The sequence below is a fragment of the Fukomys damarensis genome, unplaced genomic scaffold, assembly GCF_012274545.1.
Source record: "Fukomys damarensis isolate Sample0158 unplaced genomic scaffold, DMR_v1.0_HiC HiC_scaffold_38, whole genome shotgun sequence".
In the NCBI taxonomy this organism is placed as follows: domain Eukaryota; kingdom Metazoa; phylum Chordata; class Mammalia; order Rodentia; family Bathyergidae; genus Fukomys; species Fukomys damarensis.
In genome coordinates this window covers 75654789-75678170 of record NW_022900950.1, presented here as the reverse complement: position 1 = coordinate 75678170, position 23382 = coordinate 75654789, and the positions used below count along the sequence as shown (strand labels likewise).

The 23382-nt window shown below is 41.3% G+C and overlaps 1 protein-coding gene across 1 annotated transcript in view; it reads left to right on the top strand.

Annotated features, from left to right (window-relative positions):
- Positions 1-23382, top strand: part of Dchs2 (dachsous cadherin-related 2) — a gene marked incomplete at its 5' end in the record, with an annotated part of 231612 nt that overhangs the window by 170957 nt on the left and 37273 nt on the right. The window contains 3 exons of the mRNA XM_010628006.3: positions 3335-3469; positions 3662-3871; positions 5262-6119. Coding sequence (XP_010626308.1) covers positions 3335-3469; positions 3662-3871; positions 5262-6119 — 1203 coding nt within the window. The remainder of the gene's footprint in view (positions 1-3334; positions 3470-3661; positions 3872-5261; positions 6120-23382) is intronic.

Genomic DNA, 23382 nt, shown 5'->3' with positions numbered 1-23382 from the left:
TTTTTTTTTTTTTTTTTTTTTTTTGGTACTGGGGATTGAACTCGGGTCCTTGTGCTTGCAAGGTAGGCCACGGAATTGCTGAGCTAAATCTCCGGCCCCGCATCTCATATCCTTAAAATAGATTTTCATACATATTTCCCAGGTTTGTGCAATACAAGTTAGAAAACTATTGTTATCCTTTTGAATCTGTGAGCTGTCTTTGATGTAGTCAGATTTGTACTTGATTGCCTATAGTTTGTTGAACTCTGACTCTGTGCATTTTCATGGGTAGAAGTATTGCCTTTCAAGCTGTCAGCTAAATCTGCAGCTCGATTTGGGTCTGATCTCTGAGGAGATGAATTTTAGGGCTGCCATCAGAGCTTGCCAGCTTCTTAGCTATGATTTGAGCTGCACGGTTAAAATGTCGTCTTGCAATGTTCCTTTTGGAAAGTGCTAGCACATTCACTTATCATTCTGTGTCATATTCCTTTTATGCCATTTGGTTCCCTAACTTCATCATAGAAAAACACAGATATAATTTAATTAATCATGATATCACCTCAAGTGTTGAATTACTAGTAGACTATATTTTCCATGGCAGGGCACTCTGTACTGCGTTCAAGGCCAAAGAGAATCGGACCAATCCCAGATTTCCCCGTTACCTGAAACCAACTCCTTTTGCCAAATGTCTTATCAGTCACATTCAGTCAAGGAAACGAGACACTACAATGCAGGTGTTGAATAGCTGAGTAAGTAAAAGGAGAGTGCAAGATAGTCCAGAAAAAACAGATCTAGCAGGCAGCTGCTACTGGGAAACTGAGGGGAAATTTGGAGTTTTAGAACCTTAGAAAAAGCAGACAGAAGGAGCAGTGACTACAGGGACATGACAGAAAGGAGCAGTATATTCAGGGCCCAGCAGGACAGTGCGGGCCAGGCGTCTGGTAAGGGAGGGGGTCCATGAGGAAAGGCTGGGAAATGAGCAGAGCCACGCCGTATGGGATTTTGTAGACTCAGGAAAGGTGTTTGGATTTTATTTTAAATGCATTCACGCACACTTCCCTCTTCCTGAATTCATCTTTGGGGTCTCAGGTTATCACAAAGCAACTTACCTTACACAGGTATTATCATATGGGGTTGTAATTGCCTGCTTCCTCATCCACACTCAGGAGTATAATGTGAGCACCGTGAGGAGAGAGAATTTGTTTCCTTGGTAGCATTTCCTGGCATAGCAACTTAGAACCTCACTTTGCTCTCCTTATATATGTATGTATTGGGTGAAATATGAAATAATTAAAGAACAAACTGTCTACCTGTGGCAAGTGAGCAATTTCAAATATTCCGTCCTACTTTGTACAACTTGTAAGTTCAGTCATCTCCTCCACTAGACGGAACTCTGAGAACTGAGAGAATTCTTCGGCAGCATCTTTCCAGTGCCTGACATTCAGTAAATGTGCACTGCATACGCGAACGCATGAAAGAAATGAGGAAGAAAGGAAAGAAAGAAGGCTGGAAAGGAGGCAGGAAAGGGAGGAGGAAAGACAGGAAGGTCGAAAAGGAAGGGTCGAGGGGAGGGAGAACAGAAGGAGGGGAGGAAGAGTTGTGCAGCCAAACGTACGTGGTGCCATCTGTACTTAGGTGGAACCTGAGCTCCTTGGGTTGAGAATGAGGTAAAATAAATTTGCAGGGTGAGACGTCAGGGCAAAGACGGCTGCAATATCAGTTCATATATAGAAAGACCCTTACATTTCATGCAGGAGGTAGGAGAAAAATAGATCATAGTGAAACAAGGAAAAGAACATTCCCTCCTCTTTCCCTTATGCATTCCTCCCTTTTCCCCTATTCTTTCATTTCTTTTAAAATATGAGTCAGCAATGTGCCACAGAGAAGCCAAGTTAGGTGAGCACGGAAGATGGGTGACCAGTAGGTTTTGTAACCAGGAGTTCACTGCCATGGGGAAAGAGTGGCTGGGACAGGCAGTGGGTGGAAGCCAGCTACAGAGAATGCACAGCATGTTCAGATTTACTTGGGCTCCAGAAAGAAGACAGAGCTTAATTCTGATAGTTTTACAAGAGTATAATCATAATGGAAGGGAATATTATAGGGGAAAGAATAGACTTTAGAGAAAAATCCCAAGAAAGTATTTGAAGACTGATTTTTACTACTGGGACAAAACTCTGAGGGCTGGAGTTGAATGTAGATGCAGAAGGCTGAGGGAGCTCTTTTCCAGTCCTCATTCCTGAGCTGTATCAAGGTTGTGACCTGAGGGAGAGCGCCAGGAGGTCAGGCAGGAGACCCGAATAGGATGGGGTGGCCAAGAAAACACTGCCAGATGAGTTTCCCATCTGCTGGGTCATGCATTAGAACAGAGAGACACTTGGAAGGATCCTGGACTGAGGATTTGTTCAGTATCTTTGGCAAAAACAAACAAGACCTGTGGAAGGAAACAAGTTGCTAAAGTAATAGCTCACAGGGCTGGACTAGATGGGAAGGAAATAAATGGGGAGAGGTGGCTTTAAGGGACAAGATATAGAAGTCATGAGACTGCAGGTTTGAGGTCTAAGACAAGATATAGGGATACACACCTGGGCATGCGAATATGTCCACACACCCACACACCCTTACACCCTTCCTTAGGTGTGTGCCACAGGGTATCACTGAATATCATCAGATTCAGATTTCCAAAATACTCAGTGAGGTGGTGGAAGGAGACTAAATCATTATATTTTATTTTCCTTTTCATCGATCTGGAGAGGGTGGCAAGGGTATGAGAAGAAACAAGTCACTAGTTGAAACCACAGAAATATGGGAAGAATGACTTTGAAAGTGTATAATAATATAGTATCACATTTCTCACTCAGATAGGAGACAGACTATGAAGTAAACACAAAACAAAAATAAACACCTAAGCAACTCTGTGGGTTCCTGAGATTGAGAATAAACAGTCCTGTAACTGAGCACAGGCTTTTAAATAGAGGGTCAATCTAGAGAAATTGTCATTTGTACCACAAATTTGTAATTACATCATTAAATCACAATCAAGGGTGTTAAAAGGAATAATTAGGAATGTGTTGTAGAATTTGCGCACTCATAAGAAAAATTTTATGGGAGGGAAAAAATCCTAAGCATTCACTGTGAGGAAGTCTCACAAGACTTTTGAAAACCAAGTATTTCAGCTCATGAGGCTTTTATTTGCAAGCACAGCCTGAGAGATTTTCATTTACCTTAATTCGAAGACTGGCTGAGAATCTTGCCTTCCTCATCTACAGCCTAACATGTTCGAAGGAAAACAGGTAGTAAAATGGCCAAGTGGGTTCCCAAGGGATAAGTGCTAAGTTTATTTTTATCTTTTGCTAAGGAATCAGTTCCAAGCTTCAGTTTGAAATCCTGTCAGGAGCTTCCTTTGGATTTTTCAAGATCAATGCAGACACTGGAGAGGTCGTGACAGCCACCACACTTGACAGAGAAGTTCAGGATGTCTTTACTCTTCAAGGTAAGGGATCCTCCTGTCCCAGTGTATTTGAGAGGAAAAAAAACCCAAAAAAACAGAAAGGTCCACAGAGAAAATTAACATTCAGTTGAAGTGTCTTTGAATAGTACTGACCAAGTGTTGCTCGGCTAGCTTCGTCTGCTGCTGTTAGAGAGAAACATTTTCAACCCATGCCATCTTTATGTTCCACGTCAGTCCTGGTACGAGATGGGGGAGTCCCTTCATTGTCCTGCACCACAACAATTCTCTGCACCGTTGAAGATGAAAACGATCATGCACCAGAGTTTCTCGGCACCAATCAGTACATTGAGGTTCTGGAAAACCAAGAACCCAAGGTTGTCTACACTGTTTTGGCCTCTGATAGGGATGCTGGCAACAATGGAGCTGTCAGGTATCACATAATCGGTGAGTATTTTCTAATTAAAATTTCCCCCAGGGTTCCGACTGAGTCAGTGCATTCTATATGTCACTTCTTCTGTACTTGTTGGCATATATTGGTGAGTTTTCCATTGCTGGGGCAAAATGTTTGATGCCTGCAACTTAAATGAGGAGAAGTTTATTTTAGCTCACAGTTTCGTAGGTTCCAGTCCATGGATGGCTGGCTCCCAGGCAGAAACATCGTGGCAGAGGGTTATGCCAAAGGAAAGCTCCTCATCTCATGACATCATGGAGCAGAGAAGAGGGCAAGAGCCAGAAGGAAAGGGGCCAGGGACCAGACATGGTCCCCCCAAGTCACACATCCGGGACCAGACATGGTCCCCTCAAGTCACACATCCAATACAAAGGCAGCTTGTAAAACCTTTACTGGGTGTCTTCGTCCTCCTTGCCCACCAGACCTGGCACTGTACAACTTCTGGTTCTTCCCAAAGATAAAAGGACCATGAAACTGAAATGTTTTGAATAGATTCAGGATGGTAAGGAAACCATGGTAGCACAACTAAAGATACTCCCCAAAGAGGACTTTCAGAGCTGCTTCAGAAAGTGTAAGAATGGTGAGATACGGATGTTCAAAGCTGTGGGAAATAGTTTGCAGGAGGCCAATGGCAGTGTGTCTTTTACTAGATAATAAATTTTAAAAATTAAACATTAACCATATTTTCCCATAATACTGCATAACTCCTGTTTCTTATTCCTGCCTCCTGTTATTTACTTCAAATAAAACATATACATTCAAAGGTTCTCAAGAGGAAAAATACGGGAATATAAACAGTTACAGATGCACACAAAAAATTCACACTGTTGCAAATTAATGAAAGCGAGTGCCCTAGGTGTGCCCCGACTCGGTTAAGATGCACTTGAATGACGTTGCATGCTGCGTTAGCCCACGTCCCGTTGCTGAGACACAGCTTCGAGGAGGACAGGAGTGAGCCGGCTTGTGGTGTCACGGCAGCCTGGCCCCAGAGCAGGGGCATCGCGGCAGAAGGGCAGGGTGGAGCAAGGCCGCTGAGCTCGTGGGGCTGGGCAGCAGAAAAGGGAACAGTGCCAGGGACGAAGGGTGAGGCCTCACTGCCACCGGGCACACAGACGCACTCAGGGTGGAGCTTTACTCCTCGGCTGTTCGTTCCTTAATCCAGTGATGCTAACCTTTCGGGAATAACGGGCCTAAGTCGCTTCTTTGTTTGGTAGAAGCTTGATATGGGTAGGGACTTTATCACGCTCTATCCCCAGTACTTACGGAAGTGCTAGGGTGTGACTGTAAGGAAACAGCTCCTACTGAATGGGCAGTGGTTGTGCGCAGCACTAGCGAAGTGGTACCCTTTCAATCCCCTCAGTGCATTTTCAATCATTGTGACAGATGGAAACACGGACGAGTCCTTTGTTATTGACGAAACGTCAGGAGAACTGGCAACCACTCGTGCCCTGGACCGAGAGCAAGTCAGCAGCTTCAGACTCACCGTGCGGTGCTCCGACCTGGGAGACCCCCCTCGGAGCACCGCCGTACAGCTGCCGGTTAGGGTTTTGGATGACAATGACCACAGCCCTGCATTTTCCACGCTTCGTTACCAGCCCTTGGTGAGAGAGGACGCTGCCGTGGGAACCGTAGTCCTGGTGCTGTCTGCTGTGGACAAGGACGAAGGCCTGAACGGACAGACTGAGTATTTCCTGGTGGACGAGTCTTCCGGGGCGTTCACCATTAACCCTGCGACGGGCGTGCTGAGAACTAGCCGTGCCCTCGACCGGGAAGCCCGGGCCCTGTACACATTTCAGGCCGTGGCCAGAGACTGCAGCACGGCCGGCTCCAGAAGCAGCACAGTAACTGTGACAGTGTTGGTCACAGACGTGAATGACAACGACCCAGCTTGGGAGCAGAATCCCATCCACGTCTTTCTCTCTTCCCAGCTGCCTGCAAATCACACCGTTGCTATCCTGAGAGCCAGCGACCCGGATGCAGGGCCCAGCGGAATGGTGACTTTTAGTTTTACAGATGCCCAGTCAGTGTTTTCTATTGATGAAGACACAGGAGAAATTAAGCTTCTGCAAAATCCAACTTCAGAATATTTTCCTGCCTGGTTGTGGTTAAGAGTCACAGACCAAGGGGTCCCAGCCAGGACAACCCCTGGTCTCTTGATCGTTCACGCGGAAGGTGAAGATGTAAAGATTTCCTTCAGCCAGCATCTGTACGAGGGACTTGTGACTGAAAACTGTGAGGCAGGTAAGTGTCCTTCCAGTCTCCTTGTTCACTGACTCTGTGTTTGGCAGGAGAGCGATGTTGTATATTCGGGAATAAACTTTTGAGTTCAGCCAGTTCTTGGTACTGGACGGTTGTGATCAATAGGGTCCTGCTAGTTCGCTTTTTCAACACTTCAGCAAAACACCCTAGGAAGTTTGCTAATGAAGAGAAGTTCATTCTGGTTCACAGTTCTGGAGGTGCCTGGGTAATATCCGCCAGCCACTTGCTCTGGGCCTCTGTGGAGGAGGCCAGCACCTCATGACGAGCGTGTCCTAGAGCAAAGTGCTCAGCGCATAAGCCAGCCTCACCCCCTCGAGGGCCTGCTTCCAAAGGCTCCTGCCTTCCCCCATAGTGCTGCCCAGGGCCAAGCCTGCCTGCCTGCCTGCCTGCCTTCCTTCCTTCCTTCCTGCCTTCCTTCCTTCCTTCCTTCCTTTCTTTCTTCCTTCCTTTATTGTTCTCATTGAGTTTTTTTTTGGTACATTTTAGGTAGACAGTACAGTTAAATTCATCACTGGGATCTTGTACCTTTACATGACAGGTCTTGGTTCTCATTTTATCTCCTTGTCCCTGCCCTCCCTTCACCCCCCCTCCCTTCCCTATTTACAAATACTTTATTCCCATTTTTTCATTTTCTCATGTTTTTTTTCTTTTCCCTTATTTCCTTTCCCCTACCCTTCCCACTTTCCCTACACCTTTAGCCCTTTTCTGCCTATTTCACATTGTCAATTATATCATTAGGATCTTATGTACCATTATAGTTTTTACACCAGAGAAACTGTTTGGTATTTATACATGTGTGATTTATTTATTTCACTTGGAAGTATATCCTCAATATGTATCCATTTTCCTATGAATGAATCTACTTTCTCATTCTTTATGGCTGAGTATTATTCCATTTTATAGAAAAACCACATCTTCTTTATCCAGTTTCCAATTGATGGGCAAATGGGCTGTTTCCAAGATTTAGCTCTTACAAACTGTGCTGCTATAAACATGGGTGCACATACATCACTGTGATATGATTCTTTTAATTCTTTTGGAAAGATAGCCAGCAGAGGGATGGCTGAGGTTCAAATGGAACCTCTAGTCCCAGCTCTTTGAAGTATCTCCATATTGATTTCCATAGTGGTTGCACCAGTCTGCACTCCCACCAACAATAGAGAAGGGTTCCTTTCTCCCCACAGCTCTGCCAACATTTGTTATTGAGTGATTTCTTGATAGCAGCCATTCTTTGTGGGGTGAGGTGGAATCTCTGTTGTTTTCATCTGCATCTCTCGAATGACCAGTGATGTGAAACATTTTTTCATGTATTTCCTTGATGCTTTTACTTCTTTGTCTGAGAAATGTCTGTTCATTTCAGATGCCCATTTATGAATTGTGTCTTTATATTGGGGGGGGCTGATTTTTTCTAGTTCTTTATATATTCTAGATAATAGTCCTTTGTCTGAGGAGCAGCTGGTAAAACCTGCCAAAGGTTAAAACTAGACCCTTATCTTTCACCATGCACTAAACTGAAATCCAAATGGATTAAAGATCTAAATATTAAAAAAGAGTCACTAAATTTGCTGGAAAATTGGTATTTCAGGCTGCACAGAGCTTTTCCTGGAGCACAGTTTCAGACAGACTGCCAGATTGTAACACAGACCACAGAAAGTGACCTTTCCTGATTTCTTTTTAATTCCAGTGGTATTAAAAATTGCAAATCCATTGATCAATGTCAGAATAGTCTTGATATATGTTATTAAATATCACTTTACAGCTGCTAGAAAGATTTGCACTGCCCCAAGCATGCCTGTCAGTTTAATCTGTATTTACAAATGAAAAATATCCACCTAATGGAAGCTTAGATTTTCTGTAAGTTACTCAGAAACCCTATTGATAGGTACCACCTGGCATTATTTTTGGTATTATCATAAATTATTCTCATTTCACACTGCCTTCAACATTTATATATTCTTAAGAAAACAAAAGGTTAAAACCAGTAACTCCCATGTATTTATCTTTAGTCTTTTTGTTGTCAGAGGGGCCACAGGTTTAGATTTGACTCGCACTGCAGTTTATTAACAAAACTGAACTTAACAGCCCTGTGCATGGCAGAGGCTGCCTTCATCGGGGTGACAGGTTGTCTGAGCATCCCCCACTTCTGCTCCCCCTGCTTCTCCACCCCACACCCACATTTTTCAAACTGAACTAAAAAACATCTTTTTTTTTTTAAGCTAAGGATAAGCCACTCACTGCCCACAGTGTTTAAATCAGCTAAATGAATTAAAGGAGCCATTTAGAAGCCAGCTAGGATTTATTTCTTCTGTCTCACTTCCAACACTGTGGTTTTCCAGACAAGGGTGAACCAACAGCTTCCCTCCTCAGTGTGGGCTATCGCAGGTTCAGGCATCTCTTTGAGATACTCCGAGGGGAAAAATCAAAATTATTGAATTATATTGGTACCTTTATTAAAAGTAAGTAGAAAAGCAGAAAAGTAGGTGGAACAGTTGAGGCCAGATTAAAACATGATGTCTCATGAGGGCTGTCTAACTAGTCAGATATATGGGATCTGGTACAAAAATAAATTAGGCCCTGACAATTAGAGGTCAACCTCTTCCTTCAACACTGTTGCGGTTGATCTGGTGAATTCTGGTTCCTGCTCTAACTAGACCAGGTGCATGCATGTCGGTGTGTAGACGTGTGACAGGGTTGGTGCAGCCCCACAGGTCAGCCGCGGTCATGGCTCTTGTGCTCACGAGTGGCACGTTCTCCTTCTGACGTAAAGGGCTGATGGGAAGGGCTTCCTCACAGGGCCACTGTGAGGGTTAGACTAAGGCATTGGAGGATACTGGTCATTGCTTTTGTTACTATTGCTGTTTTCCGTCGGTCGAAAATTCTTATTTGAATTCTGTAAAGTTAGCTGGGTATAAATTCCTACCAGAGCAAGCAGTTATCGTGTAACAATTATGTGACAATGAGGAAATACTTGCAGATTTTAAAGTGCTAACATCTGTTTCATTTTCTGTCCAAACCAGATAAAATTATACTCTCCAAGGTAATGAATTTCTCCATAAACATGGAATTAGGTGGCTCCATGTCATCAACAATTTTGAAACAATGCCCAACATATACATTTTTATAATAATGAAAAGAGGGAAGCGAATGTTCTCTGTCACCAGTGTGTTGTTACTTAGGGCCGGTCTCAGGTTTAGAGTGAAAGTCATTGGGGTAAATACCGTCTTGGCCATTTACAACAATATAGAATTTCACTGCCTCATGTGAAAGGCAAGTTCTGATTTCAAGAGAGCTCTGAAGGAGAAAAGCCTTAGGTGGTTTCTAAAAAGAAGAAATATGTACCTCATAAGGCAGCTTTTAATCTTTGAGAATTCACCCTCATCCCAGAGCTGGGCCTCAGCCATGGAAGTTCAAGGATTCCTCCCCTGGGGGTGGGACTTGTTAGCCATTGTGAAAGGGACCGATACAGATGTCATGATGATGCCGTGCTGCCCATTTTAACTTTTTTATTTGGTAAACTATGATTGCTATGCAGATTATAACACTCATGTCGAAATGACCAGGAAAAAAGATACAGAAAGCCAAACTGTAATCAGAAAGTTGTTGCTAACTCTAAGCAATTAAGAGTAGAATGTGACTCGAGTGTTAAATGTCATCCACCTGCAACCCCTTTCCTCCAGCAGAGCTTTCAGAGCACTGCCAAGAGGGACTTCGGATGCTGCTGCTGACAGCCCGAGATTGTCATCACTCAGCAGCTCCCTTTGGTTTACACCTTCCTTGCTAGGCTCCTCAAGTCCTCAGCCAAGGCTTCTGCCCTTGAGCCATTTATGCATAACTATGTTCTAAACCATTAGATTTTGTGTATAGCTGCATGAGTGGCTTTTCTTTGCTGAGACACAGTATTTGACACCCGCAGCTTAAAGCTCATGGTTTCAGGGGGTCCAGTCCATGGTCAGCTGGCTCCAAAGCAGAAGCACATGATGAAAGGGGACAGCAAAAGAAAGCTGCTCAGGAAGGGAACAATGCCAGAGAGGAAGTCAGGAGGGACCAGATGCATTCCACAAGGTCACACCCCCACAACGCACCCAGAAGTGTGTTGTCCTAATCTCCTGGGCATTTCGTAGTCCAGTCAAGTTGTGTATCAGGATTAATGGTTACAAGCTGTAACAGGGTTAATATTTTTGAACTCTGTTAAAACTTTTTTCTCTATCGCTTATCATGGATAAAAAATGCCCGCTCTACAAGGGGCATCCATTTGTTGTGGATAGCATTAGGATTCTGACAAGAAGAAAGCAAACATAGTATTTCATCTTTGACAAAAAAAATATGTGGCCTTCATTATAATCCAGTATTGTTCACAAGGAAGCCTGATCCTTGGAAATAAGAGAAACCTCTTCTATCTTGCTGCTGGGGAATATGGGAAGGACAGAAGAGAAAAAGCACAGAAACAAGGGGTTGGCCCTCTCGTCCGAGCTGCCCCTTTCTTGGAAGCTGTAATTCAGGAGAGTCCAGTGAGCTAGACTAAAAGGAAAACTAAGCAGAAGATACTTTGGGACTATCAGAGGACACTGTCTCATAAAATGACCCTTTCATATCACAGGACAAGGGGCAGAGGCAGGCAAGTAAAATGGGCAAGGTGCTGGGCAGGGAGAAGGCGCGGGGCAGTGTCCCAGCCTCGTCTGACTCGTGCTCACTCGTCGATGCAGTCTGACAACAGTACAGCTGGCTGGCCTGCTGTGAGGACCTCTGCTGCGGTGATGACATGACCTCACTCCCAAATTTTCGGGTAGGCGGGGTTGGGTAGCACTCTCAAGGCTACCTGTATCATACAGGGGTGACACTGGGCCAGGTGGGCATGTGTGGGCATGTGTGGGTAAGACAGACCAGGCTCACTGCTGAACTCGGAGAGCCAGCGGACAGCACAGAAAGGTCCCGCCTTACGGCTGCAGTGAACCTTTCGCAGGAGCAGCAGGAGGGAGAAAACTCCAAGATGGAGCATGACCTCAAAAGATAGTGTGTTACCTAAAATCGTGTTTAAAAGGAAGAGATGGAAATGATATTAAGTAGTACTTTTAAATGGTCGGTTTTTATCCTATTCTGTAGTCAGGGTGGTACTCATAAGAAATAATTGATCAGTCATTAAAAAATAAAGAAACTTAACTATTTGCTTTGCACGTCTAAGTCTTACTCTGCTTTTTAAACTTTAAACCTTGGAGGAGGCGCTTATTTATGTTCTTGAAGACACTCTCCTCTCTCATCCCCCAATACCCCTGTTAAATGTTGACTGTAAACTTGATTTGGTATTCTCAGTATTTAATTTTCCAAAGGACCCTGAACATCTATGTCATATGTTCTGTTATGAGAAGGTTTTGATGACCTAAAGCATTTTATTGTCCTTGTTTCCAGTACTTCGAAGTCAAGTGAGATGAAAGTGAAATCAGAATTAGCACAGCCACAAAGGGGTTTGTTCCTGTTCGTGTGTTCATTGAACCTGTTTTACCATTTAACTCTTACTTCCAAGACAAAAAAAAAGCTCTATTCCCAAGTGAGAGTGAAACTGGGAGGCAGAGAGACAGATGGGTTGAGGTAGAGAAAATTGGGAGTGTTGGGCCTTGAAAACACAGGGAACTTGCTCACTGGGAATAGCTGGGCAGCAGCTGGTAGGGACCGGTGGGCTTCTCTCTTATAACCTGAAAGAGAGAGACATCGATGGCCTGGAAGCTATCAAAACATATTTGACATTGGAGAAAGAAAGTGCAAGCTGATGAAGAGTGCCCTGGAGGGGAGAGGAGTCGGGCATTCCTGTGAGCTGCGCCTCCAGCAGTGAGGAAGGCTGACGGGAGGGTACGCACTCCTCCTCACTGGCACAGCCCTCTGAGACCTGGGCTCTCGACCCTGACTGCGCACAGACGCCCAGGAGCTAGTGCTGCAACATCCATACACCCCAATCAGTAAAATGGGACTCTTCGAAGGTAGACCAGTCATTAACTGGTAGACACTCCCATGTGATTCTGGTGTGCAGCGGGGGTAGAGTTGGAAGGAAAAATGAGAAGAAAATCCAGAGTAACACCAGGATTTCACAGGAGTTGGAGAAATAAGACACAAACTTTGTGGCATCCATACTGCAAGGGCTATAGAACTATTACAAACTCCACCTAAATTTCAAAGGTTATTGTGGACAGATGAGGGGTCCAGGAAAAATCTCATGGGCAGAGTCACTGCAGAGAGCTCCCATAAGGACAGCACCTACTGCACTCAACGGATGGGACAGCCCCTGAGACTGCAGGACTGCAGAACTACCACAGGCAGCTCCTGGTAAAGCTGCAAGCATGAGATTCCAACACGTGTGGCCTCTGAGACGGAGATGGAGGTGACAGATGGTAGTGACTGTTCTTGAGAGGATGGTGTCAAAGAAACAAAAAGCAGAGTTCAGCTAAAATTGAGACTGAGAAGTGATGATGAGCTCAGTTGGATGTCTGTGCCTGGGGTGTTGGGTTTCCACTCGCAGTCTGGGGCTTTGTTGCTGACAGTCCACTGCCCTGATTGCCCTGGTAAGAGCCTTACCTGAGATGGTCCAAGGGTGCTGTCTTGCCAGTGGGAGGAAAGAACACAGCAGACCAGAAGGTGTGTCTGAAATCTAAGTCCATGCATCAGATATCGAGGAAGAGGTAGTAAAGGAACAACACGTTTAGAAAATAAAGGCCACAGAGAGGACAGAGAAGAACTTCTGAGGAGTAAACTTGCTTTGTTGAAACTGTTCAGGGCTTTGGTCAAAAACAGTAAGAGCTAAGACTCTAAAATGAATTCTGGAGTCAGCTGTGGCTTCTTACAGGAACAGTCGCAGCTAAACAACACTTAGCAACTTAGAAGGAAACTGGAAACTCTGCAGAGAACCAGTTTGTTAGAGTTACACTTTAGAAGCCAAAGTACATGAGGTGCAAAGTGAAGAAGTGGAGACAGACAACTCAGTGTATTTTTGACAGGGGTTAGCTATAAAAAGAAACAAAGGAATGAGACAGAACCCATAGTGTGAATCATAGGATCAGAGGGGTGTTCGTTCTATTACTGAAAGCTGAAAGAGATTTGGACGTTTGTGATTTATAACACTTTATTTTTAAAAATTCTTTATTAGCACATGTCTGCAATACGTAATGGCTGCTTTCATCATGGGGAGTTGGCAAATGAACAGAACATGTCTTAGCTCTTTTTTATACCCTTCTCTTCTCCCTCCCCTGCCCTTGTTCCCCTTCCCATTTGAGTATTTTCTTCCTACTTCCCATATCTGTCATCCAGTTTGGTCCTTATTTATGCTTTTGATTTCTCACTTTAAAATCTACTAGGAGCTTTCATTCATATTTAAGTTAAAAACAAAACATTTATTGGTGGTATTAGTATTTCTGTTCCTTTGTGGATATTTAATGCTTGCTTTCAGATTATTTTAAGGAAAATAATGCTGCATTCCCAAACAGCTGCTATGAAAATCAAATGGAATCATAAAAATTATAGATTGTATTTGGCAACTAAAAATATCTTAAAAGATATTTCTTTAAGTGAACTGTAATAGGGTAAGTGGAAATATTCTGAGTGTCTTGAAGTTGGAGTTGAGAATCCCTCACACAAATATGGCACAGCCTTGCTTTCTGGACCCCATCTGCTCTGGATTCTGTCTGGGTGGAACCCAGGAGCAGAACAGAGTGTGTGGACGAGTCCTAAGAACGCAGGTAATGTGAAGTCCGGGTGACATTGTGGGGAAGGCAGGCAGGAAATGGGTGGACAGAGAGAAGCCCAGAAGCACGGGATCAAATCCAGCATTGCCTCACCACTGAAAATTCTCCAGCTTGCATTTCAGATGGTCTTCTGTAAACCACAAACTTAAAGCCGGAGAAGGAGCATGCAGGGATCGTTTTAGTTCAGCACCAACTTTTCTCTGTGTTACTGAATGCACTTTTAAATAACTGAGTCCACCCATCTATAGATAACCACTCGCCAAGAGTGCCCAGTTAAATCCCATCAAATATGTATTTCAGATTTAATCAGTTATATCCACATATTCATGCACTAACTCTGCATCACTTTTCTTCCCTGTATCTCATTTTCTACTATAAAAAGTCAATAAGTAGTTTAATGGCTTCCTGTGTTACTTCTTTAGGCATTCACAAAAGCGGAAGTGTTCAAGGATGCACTTGTTTGCTACTTTAAAGCTTAGTTTTCATCTGCTTGCAAATGTTGGAAGATTATTCTTTTTGAATATCCTTTTTCTGTGCTTTTTCTCAACCTGGGAGCCTAGGAATGACTTTCTTTTAATATCAGTAGCATTTCAGCCAACTTTGATGATGAGAAACCAGAAGGGACAAATTAACACTTTCCTTCTTTTTTATTGTGGTAAAAAAAACACAAAATTTCCCACCTTAGCCATTTATATAAATGTACAGCAGTATTGACTGTATTCACATTGTTGTACAAGAGATCCCCAGATTGTTTTCATTTTGCAGAACTGGAACTCTACCCACTGAACAGAGATTCTCCTTGGACACCTTCCCCAGCCCCAGTGACTGCCATTCTGTTCTCTAGGAGTCGATATTAGATACTTCATTTAATTAGAACCTTACAGTACAGTATTTGTCATTTTATGACTGGCTTTATTCACACAGTGTCCTCCAGGTTGCTGTACTTTGTGATGCATGACAGGATTTCTTTTTTGTGTAAAAGACCAACTAATATTCCATGGCCTCCTCGTGCCACGTTTAGGACACCACCCGTGGGAGATTGCGAATACCACTGAAGGGGATCCGCGTGTGTGGATGCCTAGTGATCCTGTTATTAGAGGTCTGTTGTTGTAGAAGTAGATCGAGAATTGGAATTAGTGGACCATACAGCAATTCTGTTTTTACCTTTTTGAGGAACCTCCATACTTTATCCCATAATGGCTCTACCATTTCACACTCCCAGCCACACTGCACAGAGATTCCAGTCTTTCCACATCCTCACCGACACCACTTCCTAGGGTCGTTGTTTTTATGGAGGCCATCCCAGCAGGTGTGAGTTGACACCACTTCGGATGCTAAGAACATTTGAACAACTTGAAGTCTCCCACCACGTGTCTTTCCATTTATTTGTGTCTCTGATTTTCAGCAATGTTCTCTGGTTTTAAATGTACACTTCTTTTGTCTCCTTGGTTAAGTTTATTCTCAAGTATTTTATTCTTTTCGATGCTGTTGTATATGAAGTTGTTTTTTGAGTTTTCTTTATGGTTTTCTCCTTATTGCTATATAGAAACAACTAATTTTTGTATGTTGGTTTTGCATTCTGCCACTTTGTTGAATTTATTACTTCTAATAGTTTCTTCATCTATGAGATCTTAAGAGTTTTCTACATAAAAGATCATGTTTCTGCAAATAGGATTTTTTTTTTCCTGTCTAGTTTGGATAACTTTTGTTTCTTTTTCTTGCTTAATTGCACTGGCTAGGAGTTCCATTGCTATATGGAATAGAAATGGTAAGAGTGAGCTTTTCTCCTTTTTTGTTATTCCTAAAATAAGTGCTTTCAGTTTCATACTGGGGAGCATTCTGTTAGTTGTTGTGGGCTTTTCATGTATGTGATCTTTGTTATGTTGAGGTTATTTCCTTCTGTTTCATCAAAAAAGCACTGAGAGGGCTGAAGATTTATTGAGCTCAGTAGTTCCACAGCTTGCCTCGCAAGCGCAAGGACCCAAGTTTGATCCCTGGTACCAAAAAAAGAAAAAGCACTGAGATTTTGACATTTGCTTTTTTGTCTGTTGAGATGACTGTCAAATTTTTATTCTTTCTTTGGTTAGTGTGGTGCACCACATTAATTTATATAATTGATTTATATAAATAAATTTATAAAATTTAATAATTTATATATTGAAACATTTGATCACTGAGATAAGTCCCATGTGGTGATTGTGTATGATTCATTTAACATGCTTTTAATTCTGCATACTGGTGTTCTCTTGAGGACTTTCTGCACACATGTTTACATGGATATCAGTGTGTAGATTTTTATAGTATTGACTTTGGCAGAAAACTGCCGCTAGTCTCCTAAAATGATTGTGGAGGGTTTTTCTTCTTTTTCCACTTCTTTGAAAGAGTTTGAGAAGGATTGGCATCTATTGTTCTTGAGATGTTAGAATTCCCCTGTGGAGATGTCTGGTGCTGGATTTTTCTGTCTTGAGAGGTTTTGACTATTCAGTGTCATCACTATAAGTCTGTTCAGATTTTCTATTTCTTCATCACTCACTCTTGGTGAATTTTTATGTTTCTAGAAATGTGTCATTTCTTCTAGGAGAGCTAATTTCTTGGCACATAGTTGTTCATAGTCATCTTGGTACCCTTTCTTTATTTTTGTGGTATCAGTAATAATGTCTCCTCTTTGACTTTTGAATTTTATTGAGTCTTTTTTTAGTTATTCTAGCTAGAGTTTGTCACTTTTGTTGATATTTAAAAGAAAATACTTAGTTTCATTCATCTTTTTCTATTTTTTTATTTTCTCAATTTAGTTTATATTTGCTCGACTCTTTGCTAATTCCCTTTTTCCACTGTGGGTTGTTTATTCTCTTTGCAGGTCTCAGTGGTGACATTATTTGTTGATTTATTTATTGTTTTCAATGCAGCTATTTTCCATTAGTCATTTCTTTCTCAGGGCTGTTTGTGCTGACTCCCATAACTTTTGGTATGCTGAGCTCTTGTTTTCATCTCCAGATATTTTCTAATTTCTTTTTGTGTTTCTTTGTTGATGTATTGGTCGTCCACATATTTGGGGATTTTCCAATTTTCCTTTTACTAATGAATTCAAGTTTCATGCTGTTGTGGTTGGGAAAGATATTTGGTATGATTTCAATCTTACTAAATGTATTAGGACTTGTTTCATGGCCTACCATAAAAACTACATGCACAGTGCTCCGTGTACACTGGATGAGAACGCGTGTTCTGCTGCTGTTGGGTGACCTGTTCTGTGTGTGTCCGTTTGGTCCGACTGGTCTGTAGTGTTACTCAGGTCCCCTGCTCCCCTCCATATCTTCCGTCCAGTTGATTTATCGGTTCTTGAGATGGAGTATGAGAGTCCCTTCTTATTTTTGTATTACTATTTTTCTCTTCAGTTCTGTCCGTATTTGCTTTATGAGGCCCTTGGGCCCTTTGCTGGCAGAGGCAGTTGTCTGTAATTGCTGTAACTTCCTGGTGAACTGACCTTTCCATTAGTACATTTAATGTCCTTTTTGGGTTTTTTGTGGTAATTGTCAACTTGAAGTCTGTTTTACCTGGTATAAGTGTGGCTACTCATGTTTTTTGTAATAGAATTTAAATTTAATATCTATTTTCACCCTTTTATTTTAAGCCTATGTGTCCTTGTATCCAAAGAGAATAAAGCTGATTTTTTAAAAATCCATTTAACTACTTTATGTATTCCAGTGTTATGAATGCCCTCATATTTCCTTTTGTGTCTTTTCTGTAGATATTTTCTTTGTGATTACCATGGGGATTACGTAAAACATAACAATCTCATAAAATTATTATAAAGCTCAACTTCAATTACGTACAAAAACTATTCCTTTATATCTTCCTTTATACCTATAAACTTTGCTGTCATTTAACAAATTATATTTGGTATCAATTATCATAGTTTATAGTTACTTATTTTTATGCATTTATCTTTTAAATTTTACGCTAGAATTAAATATCATTTATGCACCACCAGTACAGTATTAAAGGAGTTTATGGTTTTGTATATATTTACCTTTACTAAGAGCTTTATATTTTTTATATTTTCATTTGCTATCTAGCTTCCTTTTGTTTCACTCTAAGCATTACCCTTTCTTGTCAGGCATATCTAGTGATTAGAAGAATCTTTCAACTTTTGTTTCACTGGCCAGGTCTTGTTTCTCCTTTATTTATGACAGACAATTTTGCCAAATGAAGTATTTTGTTGACAATTTCTTTCAGCACCTTACATCTTTTCCCACTTCCCTCTGACCTACACTCTTTCTACTGAGAAGTCTGCTGAGTATTACGGAGGTTCTCCTGCACAGGAGGAACCATTTCTTTCCTGTTGCTTTCAAAATTTTCTCTGTACCGTCGATGTTTGACAGTTTGATTGTTGTGTGTTTTTATGCTGCCCTGTTTGGATTCATCCTAACTGTAGTCCTTTGAGCTTCTTAAATTTGAATTTCCATTTCCTTTCTCAAATTTGGGAGCGCTTTTGACCACTGATTCTGTACGGTATATGGTAGAACGTCAGCTCGATTGGCTTTCGAGCATTCACCGAGGATTAGTGGAGCACAGAGGCGTGACCTTGGGGTCCATGTCTGGTTCCTCCCCCCTTTCTCTGGGGCAGTGTCCCCTGCTTTGCTTTGTGGTCACCATGAACCAAGTATCTGGGCTCCACTATTCCTTCCACCCCATTTTCTGCCTTGGGGCCAGACAATCTTGGACTGAATTCCCTTAAAATGTAAAGCAAGTTAAATCTGTCCTCTTTAAGGTTGTGGGCATTGGATTTTGTGTTGAGCAGCAAGAAAGCTGATTAGTGCAGGATCTTTTAATGATCTTCTGGTCCCCTTTTTTCCTCTCTTTCTCGTTTCTATCCCAAGGCTTCCATCATGAATATATTCCTCCTCTCCATGGTATCCCAGATGTCCTTCCAGAAGATTCCTTTTTGCCCCTCCCATGTGACAATTTTCAGTTATGTCTTTAAATTTAATCGTTCCTCTTTATCACGTCTGTGGAACTCCTGTAGGAATTTTTAGTTCAATTATTATATTCTTAAGCTCTAGCATTTCCATTTGATTCATCAGCTTCTAGTTCCTTATAGTCTCATTTTGTTCAGGCATAGTTTTCTGATTTCATTTGCTGGTCTGTTTTCCTGTGTAGTACATTGATTGCATTTCTTTCCAATGATTATTTTGAATTTTTGTAATCACGTAATTGATCAGTCTTCATTTCTTGAGGGCTTTTTCTTTTCTGTAGGTTTATTTTGACCCTTAATTGGGTCATGTTTCCCTATTTCTTTTCATGCCTTGCCCCTGTTTGGTGGGAGTTATGCATTTCAAAACAAGAAGTGGAGTGAAACAGCCTTTTCTCCCAGACTTCACACACTAGCCTACTATAGGGAAGACCTTTGCCAGTAGTCCGGGCTGGAGATTCTGCGGGTCTCTCCAACCTTTCCCGGCAATGGGTTTTCTCTTAAGTTTGTGCGTGTCATTTCCCAATCACAGAGGTCTGCTGTTTTCTTTTTCACAGTTTTTTGATCTGTGCCCCCACTGGTGTCTGTCTGGATGCTTCAGGTTCTCTGACACTGCTCCAGGCTGCTGGGTTCTCGGCAGCCCCCCGGGCATCAGAAGTGTACTGATCCCTATCAGTGCTCTGAGTCAGCCTAGACAGAAACCAGCTCTTTTCCCAGCCTTTGCAAAAGCCGTGAAATTGGGCACACATTCCACGCTCTTCTTGCCACCTGATGTAGAAGCTGTGAGTTAGTGCTTATTTCCAGTCACGCGGAGGCAAGATAGTTTGTGGGAAGCTGGATTAGAAGTGAAATCAAGTGGCTTTTATTTACTATACTGAAAACCAAGTGACTGTTCTTGGTTTTGAGCCTTCCTGGAGCCCAGATATGTTCTCAACTGATTTTTCAGTTCTCAGGAATGCTTTTTGCAAGACAGAGTTCAGTTTCCCTGTAGAGAGCAAGGTCTGGGACTTCCTTTTCTGTCATTTTGCTGAAAATGTTTCTTCTTAAATGATTAAAATATGTTTAGAATTTCAGTGATTAGACATTTAAGTGATAATAGATAATGCAAACTTTGAAACATCTATTTCTCTAATCAGTTATCAATGAGAAATTTACTGAAGCATTCACAATGATTATTGCTTTGCAGTTCCATGATATGAGTAATTTTTGTACAATTGTGCTTCCAAACTGAGAAGTTACTCCTACTGTGAGTAGTATTAGTTTTTTAATGGTGTTTTTGTAAAGAGAAAAACAACATTAAATATGCTATACTTTTTTATATAATTGGAAGCTTAAAGTGAAACTCACAAAAACCTAAAAATGTAAAAAATAAAGTGTTTTATATATTTCACTTACATCATGGTTATTGAAGGTGCAGTGGTGGTCATTTTCCTAGCTTACCATTTCTACCATGATATGACATGAACAGTATGTAATTGTAAGTTTTATTTACATGCAAAGACATAGCAATTTAATAAAAATGTGCACAATAAGCAACAACCTACAAGAATCAGGCTGTTTAGTTATTTCTTATGTTTCTACAGGAAAGTTTCAAATTTGTCAGAAAGAATATACATAAACATTTTCAGCCTTTCACTGACTTTACCATCAAGTTTGCAGTAGTTTCAGTAGTGAAATTCTCGTTCTATAATTCCACTCGATATTGTGAACATTTTATTTGCAATAAAATAGGATTGTTGCATTTGAGAGGGGCTACATATAATTCTTCTTTGCAACTCTGTGCCTATTTTGTTCTATTACACACAAGCAATCTCCGTGTTTCCTTTTGTAATTGGGCATGTAATAAATACCCTAACCCGTGCAAAAAAAAAAAAAAAAGGCCTTCAGCAAGAGTGCACATCTTGCCTGAATAGCTGTTTCTTTTCTTACTGAGATATTTAAGAATGTATGACAAGCCAGTTGAAATAAAACTTCCTATGTTTAAAAATAAATTGTATCAGGAAGCCCAGAACTTTGATTGAGTACTGAAGATAAAATGTACTGTACTACTGTAAGGACATATTCCCACCATTTTATATTAACAGCATGTCTCTGAAATGCAGTAAAATCTGCATCAGATTATAATGCAACGTGAAAGAGATCTCAGCATGTGCAATAACTTGATTCCACCATGATTGATTAAAATTTATTACTGTGTTGCTAAGTGACTTCATAATTGGCTTGAAAAGAGCAACCTCTTGGAAATCTTGATAAATGATTTTTAAACTGTGTCATGGTTTGTGTTAAATGCAATGTTTCTAAGGAGAGTAATATATTCAGCTTGAGTCTTTCTGTTCTTTTTCCATAGCCGGTTCTCTTTTATGCTTTTATTTTTCCACTGAGTTCTCACTGAAGTTTCAATTTTGTGGGCAGTATCATATACTTTTTTCTTTAATACTTTTAGTAACCATTGTATTTCTGTTTGATTATTAAACATTAAAAAGATACTATGGGAAAAATTCTGTCCACTCTGGAATTTTTTCTTTTCTTTTTCTCTCTTTTTTTTTTTTCTGTTCTTTTCAATGAAATTCTCTTAAATTATCTAGGGAAAATGACATATCAGTTTACCTTGATTTAGATATCATTTTCACTGTAATCTGTAGCAGAGTGAGCTTCAAGCATTGATCCCAGGACCCGTGCAGTGGGGTTCCACAGAGGAGCTTAACAGAGATCTTGAACGGTGCTAGCTTTTACAAGTGCAGATCCCACTGCTGGATGTGACACCACAGCATGGAGTTGTTGTCATCTTTTTTTTTTCCTCATTGAGTTTATTGGTACATTTGAGGTGTACCATACAGTACATTCATCATTAGGGTTTGTACCTTTACAGGATCTTGGTTCTTATATTTTCCCCACTCCCCTGCCCTCCCTTCACCTGCTTCACCCTTCCCTATTTACAAAGACTTTGTTTCCATTTTTTTCCTTCTTTAACTATTAGTTTAGAGTAGTCCTTAAGCAGAGGCCAGCATTTTTCTCTTTTTTGAGTCTAGAACATTTCACTGTCCTTTCTCCCTCTCCCCACCCCCTTTAACTTCCCTTTGTCCCACATCCATTAAGCAATTTCTGTTTACAAAGGAATAAGCTTTTGCTACACAGCACCATGCTTTGTTTTTTAAAAACTAGGCTGAACAAAAGACGGCAAGTACTCTAGATTTTAAGTACATGGAAAGAATTAAATTATACAAATATATGGGATAAAGTGTGATAGATGTACTCGGTGCAGTGATCAAATTAGAGTAGTTCATAATTTTATCTTAAGCTCTTAAACATTCTGGTAAAATTAATAATTGTACATATTTATGAGGAACAATGTGACATATCAGTACACCTATACAATATGTACTGATCAAATCGGAGTAATTAGCATATCCATCTCATTATTAGTAAGCATTGAAAGTGTTAAAAATTAATGTGCAGTTGTAGAAGTACATAGATCACAAATACAGCAGTGCCTTGACTCATGAGCTTAATTTGTTCTACAATCTTGGAAAAGACATCTACGTTTGTGTTTGTGCAGGAAAGGAGGCCGTGGTTGTCATCCAGTGCAGAGTTTGCAAACAAAATCGTTTGTGAACCAAGGTACCACTGTGTGTAGAGAGCTACTTCTACATGCTGTCATGGAATTTAGTCCAATTTAATCGAGGATTTGAGCTCAGTCTCCAGTTGTACTCAGAGAAAGTCTGAGGGTGACAAATAAGTAGCGCTCAGCGGTGCTAAAAGGGCTGGTAACCAAAAAAGAAGATCTCTATCCATCAGAGGCAGCAAGCAGCAGGCTCAGAACTACAGTCAGGGTATCGCTGCATTGTACACACCCTGTCTGCTGGTGTTTGTTGTCTACTTTAATTATTTTCTAAAATTTAGGAATTGGGATATTTCCTGTGAAAGTAAACATGAATTTTCAAGCATCTCTTAAAAAGGCCCACATCTTAAACATCCTGAAGCCTGCTTCCCCCGCAGGAAATGGTGAACCCAAATGCCTTGGGCAGCTCAGGCACCCAAAAGCATTAGAGTTAATGAGCTCTGCTGTGAACTCATCTCTGACATCATGGTAGCTTCCCTTTCCTTTTAAGACATTTTTGTTTTCTTTGCCTTGTATTCATCATCTTAGACAAGGCCCCAACTGCTGTGCAATCAGTGGCCAAGGAGACTCCCAGAGAGCTTCCACTGCCTGTCTCCTCCCAGGCAGGACAAATTGCATACCTTTCCCTGCAGGTGGCATCCTAGAGGGGCAGAAGACAGCAAGAGGAGGGACGGTGCCTCACAAAATCAGAGTCCAGAGTAGTTGCCACAAGTTATGTGCCTGTAATGAGAAGAGAAAGGGCTGGTAATGAACTGCATTAGGGAGTTGCTCAGGAGTAGTGGGAGAGAAGAAATAGGCAGCCAGGGAAAAAGATGAACTAAAAAGAAGGGGGATACAGCCAATAAGAACATGAAAAGATATTCATTATCACATCAGGAAAATCAAAAGTAAAACAATGAGATATACTACATATCTGCAAAGATGGATAAAATT